The sequence below is a fragment of the Rhinopithecus bieti genome, unplaced genomic scaffold (genome assembly GCF_001698545.2).
Source record: "Rhinopithecus bieti isolate Rb0 unplaced genomic scaffold, ASM169854v2 scaffold_15006, whole genome shotgun sequence".
In the NCBI taxonomy this organism is placed as follows: domain Eukaryota; kingdom Metazoa; phylum Chordata; class Mammalia; order Primates; family Cercopithecidae; genus Rhinopithecus; species Rhinopithecus bieti.
This window is the reverse complement of record NW_016808074.1, coordinates 458,604-470,833: the sequence shown is the minus strand read 5'-3', so window position 1 is coordinate 470,833 and position 12,230 is coordinate 458,604. Positions and strand designations below refer to the sequence as shown.

At 46.1% G+C, this 12,230-nt stretch overlaps 1 protein-coding gene across 2 annotated transcripts in view; it reads right to left on the bottom strand.

Annotated features, from left to right (window-relative positions):
• Positions 1-209: 209 nt before the first annotated feature.
• ZNF550 (zinc finger protein 550) overlaps positions 210-12,230 on the bottom strand; it is a 15,422-nt gene continuing 3,401 nt past the window's right edge. Inside the window, exons 2-5 of one of the 2 annotated variants that reach the window (XR_001887921.1) lie at positions 11,440-11,566; positions 7,797-7,892; positions 2,969-4,487; positions 210-821 (exon numbers count right to left, since the gene is read on the bottom strand). Coding sequence is in view for 1 of the 2 variants with exons in the window: in XM_017885455.1 (XP_017740944.1) it covers positions 3,484-4,487; positions 7,797-7,892; positions 11,440-11,566 (1,227 nt within the window). In the remaining variant the exon portion in view is untranslated. Of the gene's footprint in view, positions 822-2,371; positions 4,488-7,796; positions 7,893-11,439; positions 11,567-12,230 lie in introns of those variants that run through there. The other variant, XM_017885455.1, reaches the window with a different exon arrangement.

Genomic DNA, 12,230 nt, shown 5'->3' with positions numbered 1-12,230 from the left:
CGTGAAACCCCGTCTCTACTAAAAATTCAAAAAACTTAGCCAGGCGTGGTGGTGGGTGCCTATAATCACAGCTACTCAGGAGGCTGAGGCAGGAGAATCCCTTGAACTCGGGAGGCAGAAGTTGCAGTGAGCTGAGATGGCGCCACTGCACTCCAGCCTGGACAACAAGAGTGAAACTCCGTCAAAAAAAAAAAAAAAAAAAAAAAAAAAGTTTTACCTCAATCATAAACTGAGTATTTGTGGAAAACATACTGAAGTTCACAACTTTTATTGACTTAAAAATGGGTGCTAAACAAGTTTAGGTCAATATATTGCACCTGTTCTCATGTGTTTTTCCTATACTAGACAGTAAGTTCCTTCCCTGCTCAAAGGCAGGACCCCTAGCCCAGCCATCCACTGCATCCTACTCTTCCAAATATGAACACAACAGTGAGTGGCCATGGAGCTAAATGACAGGTGTCTCATGAGATTCTTGTCTATCACAGCAGCAAGTTCATAGTAGATCCTTTTACCAAACGCTTTAAGACTGTACAGAAAGAGTTGAAAGCTAAGAAAAACCCCAGGGTGTCCTTTATCCCATGGAAAACATCACTCCTGCTTTGGGACAAACTGGGGCCTAGGTCCTCAGGCCTGGAAAGAACCCTTTGATGACAGCCAATATGTTTCTAGAGGGATTTCTCCAACTCTCTTGAACCCAGGGCCTTAGGTACAAGTACAGCCACAGCTACAATACATGCAGCCTTCCAGAGAAAGGATGCAGGAGGGTGGTGGTCCTCAAGAGTCAACTCTCCTTCCCAGGGGAAAGGAAACTGCACTCTGTCCTGAAAAAACAAAAACAGAGAACTCAACTCACCAAGAATTGTATTTATGTGCAAAAGGACCACAGTAAAAGATACATGCCCACTATGAAAACATGAAATATATATGCAGTGCTTTAAAAGGTTGTTAGGAAAGCTCAGAGTGAGAAAATATTTTTCTATTTTTCACACAATACACGTTTTAACCTAACATTGTCTCATGTAGCTTGAAAACTAAAATAAGGCCGGGCGTGGTGGCTCAAGCCTGTAATCCCAGCACTTTGGGAGGCGGGACAGGCGATCATGATGTCAGGAAGATCGAGACATCCTGGACCTGCTAATAACCAGTGAAACCCCGCCTACTTAAAAATACAAAAAACTAGTACCCGGGCGACGAGGTGGGCGCCTGTAGTCCCAGCTACTCGGGAGCTGAGACATGGAGAATGGCGTGAACCCGGGGAGGCGGAGCTTGCAGTGAGCTGAGATCCGGCAAGACTCCGTCTCAAAAAAAAAAAAAAAAAAAGAAAACTAAAATAAAATCTCACAAAAGGAATTTCAAATTACCATATTCAGGCTAAGTGCAATGGCTCACACCTGTAATCCCAGGATTCTGGGAGGCTGAGGTGGGTGGATCACCTGAGGTCAGGAGTTCAAGACCAGCCTGGGCAACATGGCAAAACCCTGTCTCTACTAAAAATACAAAACTTAGGTGGGGCACAGTGGTACATTCCTGTAATCCCAGCTTCTCGGGAGGCTGAGGCAGGAGAATTGCTTGAACCCGGGAGGCAGAGGTTGCAATGAGCCAAGATCGCACCACTGCACTCCAGCCTAGGCAACAGAGTGAGACTCCATCTCAAAACAAAACAAAACAAATTACCATATTCAATGCTAGCACCAAGGGAATAAGGTCCTGGTGGTTAACTATGAAACTCACGTAAACCTGCACACATATATCCTGATTCACCTGTTAAAATGCTAGGCACTTTATTTTGTAGTAAAACTTCACACAAATGTTTACAAGATCAGACAATAAGATTCCATGTTGTTTTCTTGGGTTTACTGGGTTTACCATGGATTCGTCTTAGTTGTGTGTTTTATTTTGCCTGTTTTAGCTGTAATGCAATTCCTAGAAAAATGCTAAGGGAGACCTGAAAATACCTCTCTACACAGGATTAAAGAACCTGAGAAATACCAGAAAGAATTAGGACTCACCTGAGAGGGCCAAGCAAGTACAAAGTGATCACTATGTTGCCAGAGAAAATAAAGACAACAAACAAATAGAATGGAATCAGGAAAATGTGAGAGTGCTGAGCATCTGAAACCGTATTAGGCTAGGTGTGGTGGCTCACACCTATAATCCCAACACTTTAGGAGGCTGAGGCAGGATGATCACTTGAGTCTAGCAGTTTGAGACAAATCTGGGGAACACAGCAAGACCCCATCTATACAAAATAATTTAAGGCTGGGTGCAGTGACTCACACCTGTAATCCCAGCACTTTGGGAGGCCAAGGCAGGTGGATCACTTGAGGCCAGGAGTTCCAGACCAGCCCAGCCAACATGGTAAAACCCTGTCTCTACTAAAATTACAAAAATTAGCCAGGCATAGTGGTGCATGCCTGTATTCCAAGCTACTCAGAAACTTGAGGCAAGAGGACCATTTGAGCCCAGGAGTTCGAGGTTACAGGGAGCTATGATCATGCCACTGCACTCTAGCCTGGGTGACAGAGCAAGTCCCTGTCTCTTAAAAAATAGTAAGTTTATTAATAAAAATCAAAGCCTTAAACAGTCTAATGTGGTGCACATTTTAATGTGGCCATTCGTACATGGGTTCTTCTTACCCTACATATAAAACAGAAGTGTCACATGAAGACATTCTCAGTATTCTAATTTCTTATAAATTCAAGAATCTCATGACACAAGCCTTCATATTTCTCACAAAGAATTACTCTCCTCATGGATATCCTCCCAGAGATGTCTGGATCAAAGGCAGCTTCCAAGAAATGTTTGAAGAGCTGCCCTCACTGTCCAACTCTGACAAAGGATGGCAGTGAATGTATGTTTAAAAAAAGGGGGGGGGGAATAAAACCCCTTTACCTCTCAAACATTCCCCTACCAAAAAATAAAACTGATCTTACAGGGAAGTCTGTAAGGACATAAAGCAAGAAGATACCTGTGACTGAAGGTTTTCATAAGTTCATAGAGTAAATCCCGAGGTGGGTCAAATTCCAGCATGGCTCTTTATAGGACAAGTAAGTGACAAACTGGTCACAGAAAGTTTTCTCACATCAATGACAATTATGTAGTAACTTTTCATTATGATGCTCGGACAGTAAGATTTTTTTCTCTGGCCAAAGACTGTCCTTAAGAGTTATATTTGGAATGTTTCTCCAGCCTGAGTCCTCTGATGTTGATGGAGTGCCTTCCACATTTCCCTCTGGCATGAATCCTTCTGCAGTGAGTGAGAACTGAGTGGTGACTGAAGGGATCCTTACATTCACTGTATTCACAGGGTTTCTCTCCAAAGTGACTGCTCATGTGTTAGTTAAGAAAGAGCTGAGGAAAAAAATGAAGTTTCCTGACATTCTTTGCACTCGAAGGGCTTCTTCCTCCCGTGTGGGTCCCATTATGAATGATAAGAACAGTGGGTGAAGGCTTTGCTATATTCATTGCAACAATAGGGTTCTCTCATGTATGGACTCTTTGGTGCTGCAGAAGGTGTGACCTGCGTTTGAAGGCCTTCCCACACTCGATACACTTGTAGGGCATCTCCCCAGTGTGGATGACAGAGTGCTGAATGAGGTATGTGCTCCGGTGAAAGGCCTTCCCACACTGGGTGCATTCATAGGGCTTCTCCCCAGTGTGAATCCGCTGGTGCTGTATGAGTTCTGAGCTGCATCTGAAGGCCTTTCCACACGCCATGCAATCATATGGTTTCTCTCCAGTGTGGATGATGTAGTGTTGAATTAGGTGGGCCCTATTGCTAAAGGCTTTCTTACATTCTTTGCACTCAAAGGGTTTTTCTCCAGTGTGGGTCCTGTTATGGCGAATGAAAGTAGACCGGTGGGTGAAGGCCTTTCGACATTGACTGCACTCATAGGGTTTCTCTCCAGTGTGGATTGGATGGTGCTGCATGAGGTACGACCTGCGTTTGAAGGCCTTTCCACACTCAAGGCACTTGTATGGTTTCTCCCCAGTGTGGATGAGGTAGTGCCGAATGAGAGTTGAGCTCTGGCTAAAGGCTTTCCCACACGCGTTGCATTCATAGGGTTTCATTCCAGTGTGAACCCTCTGATGTCGAACAAGATACCACTTCCTGTTAAAACCTTTCCCACACTGCTTGCATTTGTAGGGGTTTGTCTCTGCATGAATCAAGGCATCTTTCCCTGGTTGCTGTGAGTCACATTCATGGAGAACATCTGCTGATAACCACTCTTGTAATGCCCTGGAGTGCAGACCATCATCTGTCCCCAAACCTTCACCTTCAAGGCTCGCTTTCCCAGGATGGGTCTCCTTGTGGAGGTCTGTCTCTGGTGTCATTTCCAAAAGCCCTTCCTTATCCCTAGATCTCCCCAGCCTCGAGTCACTTGAGGTTGAAGATTCCAGAGTCAGGCTTCCCCGGAGAAAGGCCCGCTCAGATAAGACTGGTGGGTAAGTGGTTGGCTCTCTGGTATGAACTTGTGTTCTGTCACCTGAAGGGCATCAACAAACAAAGGAGGGGTCTTTTAGTGATTAAATATAGAAAAACACAAAATAACCAGTAGGAAAATGAAGATGAAAACAGTGCCTATGATAACTGCTGCATTTTTACATCTCTAACCCAGGCTACCAAATACTTCTTATGGTACTTGTATCCTTGAGACCATTAAAGGGAAAATCTGGAGATCAGGCTGGACCAGGGGAGAGCGGATCTAGAGTAAAGACATTCCTCTTTACAGTTCAGAGTAAGGAAGAGATAATCGAGTTTTGATGACATTGTCTGAAGGGCATTTGCTTCCAGAATTGAACCCTTACATCCGTCTGACAAGGGATCAATAACCAGAATATATAAGGAGCTTAAACAAATCTATAGGAAAAAATCTAAGAATCCGATTTAAAAATGGGCAAAAGATCTGAATAGACGTTTCTCAAAAGAATACATACAAATGGCAAACAGGTATATGAAAAACTGCTCAACATAACTGACCATCAAAGAAATGCAAATCAAAACTACAATGAGATATCATCTCATCCCAGTTAAAATGGCTTTTATCCAAAAGACAGGCAATAACAAATGGTGGCAAGGATGCTGAAAAAAGGGAACCCTCATACACTGTTGGTGGGATTTTTTTATTTTATTTTATTTTTATTTTTTTGAGACCGAGTCTCGCTCTGTCGCCCAGGCTGGAGTGCAGTGGCCGGATCTCAGCTCACTGCAAGCTCCGCCTCCTGGGTTCACGCCATTCTCCTGCCTCAGCCTCCCACGTAGCTGGGACTACAGGCGCCGCCACGTCGCCCGGCTAGATTTTTTGTATTTTTTAGTAGAGACGGGGTTTCACCGTGTTAGCCAGGATGGTCTCGATCTCCGGACCTCGTGATCCGCCCGTCTCGGCCTCCCAAAGTGCTGGGATTACAGGCTTGAGCCACTGCGCCCGGCCGAAAATGCACAGTTCTTGATGCAGCACAAGTGTTCATTAAATTGTGGGACATTGGCCGGGCGCGATGGCTCACGCCTGTAATTCCAGCACTTTGGGAGGCCGAGGCGGGCGGATCGCAAGGTCAGCACGAGGTCAGGAGATCGAGACCATCTTGGCTAAAATGGTGAAGCCCCATCTCTACTAAAAAACACAAAAAACTAGCCGGGCGAGGTGGCGGGCGCCTGTAGTCCCAGCTACTCGGGAGGCTGAGGCAGGAGAATGGCGTGAACCCAGAAGGCGGAGCTTGCAGTGAGCCAAGATCGGGCCACTGCACTCCAGCCTGGGCAACAGAGCGAGACTCCATCTCAAAAAAAAAAAAAACAAAAAAAAAAACAAAAAAAAACTAATCCCTAGGGAGAGAGTCTAAACGGTGGCTCCTACTGCAGGAGGAGCTACTGGCAAAGACAGGGTGACAGAAACTGCCAAGGTGCTGGAAATATTGTAAATTCTGACCTAGATGAAGAATTCAATTTGTAGAAATGTAAAAATTTAAGCTGAGCCCTTCAAATTTGTACTTATTATTGTATACGTAAGATTTTTTTGGAGAAATTTTAAACAAAAAAATATTAAAGTGTAAACATCTCTTCCAAACATGAGACAACTCCAAGAAGCTTGGCTTTACAAGTGGGGCCAACACAAGTTACAGGGTATTGTAAGTGAAAAGCATTTTGTCTGTTTCCCCAAGTGTAAGCAAGTTGGGTACACTTTTTTGTTTGTTTGTTTAAACTTATATTCACTTTCTGGTTTTGTATTGAGCACACTTTCTGTGTTGAATATAGAGAAGTTGAAGGCACAGACAAAGCAGAGATTTTTTTAAAAAGCAAGTTCCCTGAGAACACAACAGGTGTGATGCAGGCACTGGCAAAGACACTGACCGTGACTAGAGGTAAGAGCCCCTCCATAGAGGACAAGAGAAGCCAGGTGTGAGACTGCGCAGATGAATCTTTAAAAACATTAAATACACATCCTATTTTTAACATGAAATTAATTATATACTGAAACAGCTGCTGAGGAAGTGGTGAAAATATGAAACACATCTGAGTGGCTGCAGGAGCTGGTGCAGGGACAAGAGCTGCCCAGAGGAATGGGGCAGATGTGGGGACACCTGTTAGGAGCCTCTGGTATGGCTCAGGCAAAAGATGACTGGACTAGGGTGCTGGTGAAGGAGCCAAGAAAAGCAGTGGAGGTGATGGACTCAGGAGATATGGATCATTTAAAATGAGCAGGACTAGGGATGAATGGATGCTGGGTTTGATGAAGTTAGGTGGAGTCCAGGAGCTATGTGGCATGATTCCAGCCTTCTAACCTGCTTGGATAGTAAGACATTCTCTGAACTGAGTGTCTGCTTAGGCATCAGGAGCTAAAGGTGCCTCTGAGACACTGAAGTGGAGATGTGGGATTGAGGGAATGGGGAGGGGGGTCATTTGGAACACAGGGTTGCAGATGGGGCTGGCCAAGAAGCCAAGGGGAGAGCCCATGACTCAGTGGTGATACAAATCCACAAGGCAGACGGCTCCAGCTACACTCATCAGCACATATGTAGGGCGGGGAAGGCCAAATGTCACATTGGTGTTTTTCAAGACAAGAGGGGCAGGAAGACATGGGGCAAAGGGCTGCTTCTGAGTCTCTGATGGTCTAACTGGAGGATGGATGAGCGGATGGAGAAGGTGGAAAAGAGTGGGATTCAGGGCATAATGCCAACAGTAATATCAAGGGGAGGAAAATCCCCTTTCTCTTGAGTCCAGAAAGAAATGTGTGACTACATTTATGATGATTAAAACTGTTCATGCATGATACCAACTAGCTGACATTTGTTGATCCTTTGGACCAAGAACTGAACTAAGCAGTGTCATGCATTATCTCTACATCCTCTAACAACTCAATGACACAGAAATTATATCACTGGTTTTTTTTTTAGTAGAGGAGCCTGAGGTGATATAAACCAAATCCATTATTTTCCATGGACACACAGCCAAATCACATTTGTCAGTCCTGAGCATCCAGGTGGCCAAACACCTAGTTCTTGTCAAGATTATGTAGTTGCAAAGTATGTACAACGGGGGATGACTTCTCCCCTTCTACCAGCCGGATTGAGCCAGAGCAACCATAAAGATTCCTGTTCACAGCAGAAGGTAACTGTGTCTCTGAATAATGGTGTGGCTCAGTGCTCACCTGATGATGGACATTATACCCCAAAGTGAGTCAGAAACAACCAGGCCCCCAGGAGGCCACAAGGAGCAATTTCACACAGAAATTCAGAGGTGGTGGTGCCCTCACATTCTGAAGACTGCCAAGACTCCACCTGACCAGCTGGTGGCTGCTTACCTGCACAGGTAGGGTGTGAGAGGCCTCTCTTCACTGTCCACAGCTCCTGCCCATGCTCTAGCAGGTGGACCAACTCTGGTTTGGGAACCCGATGCCCTGTTGATAGCAAAAGAAATAGAATAGAGGTAATCTAATGAGAAAATGAAAGTCTCTCCATCCTGCCTCAGACTTCATGACAGGGGCCAGACATGAAGGAAGCTGCTACCAAAGTAAGCAAAATGCTGATGTGAGACCTGAAAATCAAGGGCATTGCTCTGAGTGAACTGTGTTCCCCATAAAAGTCGTACGTTGAAGCCCTAACACCCAACGTGACTAAATATGGAGATGGGATCTTTAGAAGGTAATTAAGATTAAATGAGGCTATAACGGTGGAGCCTTAATCTGACAGGATTATGGCCTTATAAAAACAGGAGGAGAGGGAGAGATCTCTCCTGTGTCCCTCCACCATGTAAGAACACAGCAAGGCAGCCATCTGCAAGCCAGGAAGAGAGGTCTCATTAGGAATCAAACTTGCCGACACCTTGATCTTGGACTTCCCAGCCTCCAGAAGCATAAGAAAATAAACTCTGGTTGCTTAAACCACTCAATTCATGACATTTTATTATAGCAGCCAAAGAGATAAAGACAGGCACAAATCCCATTGTTGGGCTACAACTGCCATGGAGGGTAGTGCTATCTGTCTACACAACACCCACTGCCCACGACCTCCGTCTAGGGAAGCCAACATTGTTCAGGCACACAACACTTGGACAGTCATGGGAAACTGCAAAGGTGAGCCGCTTCCTCCAGAAGGCATTTTCTTTCTTTCTTTTTTTGAAACAGAGTCTCATTCTATTGCCCAGGCTGGAGTGCAGTGCTTGGCTCACTGCAACCTCCACCTTCCAGGTTCAAGGGATTCTCGTGCCTCAGCCACCCAAGTAGCAGGGATTACAGGCATGAAAAACCATACCTGGCTAATTTTTGTATTTTTAATAGAGACTGGGTTTCACAATGTTGGTCAGGCTGGTCTCGAGTGCCTGGCCTCAAGTGTTCCTCCTGCCTCAGCCTCCCAAAGTGCCACTGCACCTGGCCCAAGAAGGCATTTTCTAACGAGTCTAAATCATTGCTTCTCAAACACCTCATGCTTTCAGAACCACTTGGGGATGCCTGATTCCAACCTCAAACCAAATGAAACAAAGTTTCTTCATGTGAGACCTGGGCATCAGTACTTCCAAAATGTGCCCCCCAAAATTCTGGGACCCAGATGGAGCTGAAAACCACTGGCTGAGGCTGGACATGGTGGCTCATGCTGTAATCCCAGCACTTTAGGAGGCCGAGGCAGGAGGATCACTTGAGACCAGGAGTTTGAAACCAGCCTGGCCAACATGGTGGAACCCCATCTCTACCAAAAATATAAAACATTAGCCGGGTATGGTGGTGTGTACCTATGGTCCTAGCTACTCAAGGGGATGAGGTTAGGAGGATTGCTTGAGCCTAGGAGGCAGAGGTGGCAGTGAGCTGAGATTATACCACTGCACTCCAGCCTGAATGACAGAGCAAGACTCCATCTCAAAAAAAAAAAAAAAAAAAAAAAAAAAAAGGAAAAGAAAAACCACTGGTTGAAATAAATTGGTAAATGCAAGAGTCTTCATTAGGCAGGTGACCAACGCTGGATTCTCATTGTGAAAAGGGAGCATTTATTCCAGGGTGGGAGGAGGGACTGACCATGGGGGCCAGCTGCTCCCGTCAAGGCTGCAGCACCCAGCATCCCCATGAGGAGCCAGCCTGAGGACAATATGGAAGCCTGAGCCAAGAAGAAGGAACAAAGAACTCTGACATCCTTGATGGCATCACGGGGCTGTGGCACTGAACAAGCCTGGAGCCAACCACACCTCAGGCTTCTCATCAGGCGAGTTGGTGAATTTCCTTCCAGGTGAAGCCAGTTTGATCTGGTTTTCTGTTATATGCAGCCAAATGCTTTCCACTAGATGTGGTGAGTAAAAGACAGGAGGATTCTGTATGGAAGACCAACGGCTGAGGTACAAGGACCCACAGAAATACCAACTGGCAGATTCTGAACCATAGCCCAGGATTCCTTCAGACATGTCACAGTAAGGTCCACCAATGTGTGCTACGTGCCTGGCTTTGAGTTCTGGGACAGGGCTGTGGGAAAGGTGAATCAGATGATCCTTTGGCTCTCCCAAGAGCTGAGCTCCCTGTCACTTTTCGTACACTGGTTCCTCTACCTGCAACACCGTTCCCCTCCTCTACCTCCTTCCATCCAGCTAAGTCCTACTCAGCTTTCAGGTCTCAGCTCCACTGTCACTTCTTGAGATGCCCTCTTTGGAACACCCACAATAGGTTATGATGTTCTGCTTATTTATTCCTAAATTCCCCTCATTTTTCTTTCTAGAACTTATTTCAGCTGTCATCTATGGATTGATGTCTACCTTCCCAAATGAACTCGGAGTGTGCCATCATTTCTAATAACTTCTTTATCCTGACCCATTTTTGTTAAATATTGTATTCTAAAAGGGAACCTTGTTTTGCTCTGGTAAATAAGAAAGTCAATTTCACTTCCTACAAATAGAAGTCTGCAATCACAACAAAATCAAAACAATGCCACTAAGTCCCAGCAAGCCCACGTACCTTTCTCAGGGCTGAGTTGGAGGCTGTCCCCTCTGTTAAAAAAAGAAATGAGCTGCACTGGGGCAGTGAAAGGAAAATGAAAGACTCGGCGCTGATCTGAGACTTTATTTTTTTATTTTATTTTTTTTGAGATGGAGTCTTGCTCAGTCACCCAGGCTGGGGTGCAATGGCGTGATGTCGGCTCACTGCAACCTCTGCCTCCCGGGTTCAAGCGATTCTCCTGCCTCAAACTCCCGAGTAGCTGGGATTACAGGCGCGTACCACCGCGCCTGGCTAATTTTTGTATTTTTAGTAGAGACGGGGTTTTACCACCTTGGCCAGGTTGGTATTGAACTCCTGACCTCGTGATCCACCCGCCTCGGCCTCCCAAAGTGCTGGGATTATAGGCGTGAGCCACCGCGCCCAGCCAATCTGAGACTTTTATGACAACAATTGGCATGCTGGACAAAGAAAGTAAAAGGAATGGCTTTAGCAGGGTACCAACCCATGCCATTTGAGGACATTCCTGTGTACCCTCTAAAAACACCCTCTGGATCAACACAGCATGGGTATCCAGCATCAGAAAACAACTAATGGCCATGCAGGCACCCAGATGCCTTTTTACAGATTGTATTGCTTAGGGAGATATCCGAGGGGCACTGAGGACAAATGTCTTCTGGGGGGCTGCCTGACTCACCCCCTTCTCTAAGAACAGCCCATCCCCCATGGCCCCTGCTTAACAGGGCTGTGGCCACAGCTGACCCCACCAGGATGGCCAATCAGTTTCCTTCTTATGCAATCTGGATTAAGGACCTCAGAATGGGCTGAGCACTGGAGTGAGGGTTTGTGTTAAAAGGACATTTTCTACCCCAACAATCTCTGACGCAGACAAAGGGAAACCAGTCAGGAAGAGGTGGGACCAGAAAATTGCAGGGTCTGTGAAGAGAAAGGTGGGCAGTTCCAGTGACCTTTTTGCCTGGCTAAGAATGAAGAAGAAGATTAGGGTCCTCCTCAGAGATGAGAGGTGAGCCATTACCTAGTGAAACCAGGAGCCCACAGGTCTCCAGCATCACCTCTCGGTACAGGGTCCTCTGGGTCAGGTCCAGCTGTCTCCACTCCTCCTGGGTAAAGGTCACAGCCACATCCTTGAAGGTCACCAACATCTGGAAAGTTCAACAGAAGTAATGCTATTGGCCTTGTGTTGTCGGATAGGATCAGAACCTGTCACTCAGTCTCTAGTCAATGTGCAGAGAGATCCAGGTCTGAATCAACTAGGTCTTCTTAGGACTGACTTCCGTGCAGGACTCAAAGGGGAGGCAGATACTGCCTTTTGACATAACGCAATTGTGCCTGAGAGAAATGCCTTCTATGGGAAGCTGTTGAAGGTGACACAAACAATGGCAATCCCATGAGGACTATGGGAAGCAGACAGTAAATGCTCTGGCATATTAAAAGAATGGAGGAAAATGACTGATACTAACCCAACCATGATAAGAGCAACAGCAGCAGCTAAGTGTGGGGGAAAGAAAGATAGATCAGACTGTTGCTGTGTCTATGCAGAAAAAGGAAGACATACGAAATTCCATTTTGATCTGTACTAAGAAAAATTCTGGCCAGGCGCGGTGGCTCAAGCCTGTAATCCCAGCACTTTGGGAGGCCGAGACGGGCGGATCACGAGGTCAGGAGATCGAGACCATCCGGGCTAACACGGTGAAACCCCATCTCGGACCGGGCGCGGTGGTGGCTCAAGCCTGTAATCCCAGCACTTTGGGAGGCCGAGACAGGCGGATCACGAGGTCAGGAGATTGAGACCATCCTGGCTAACAC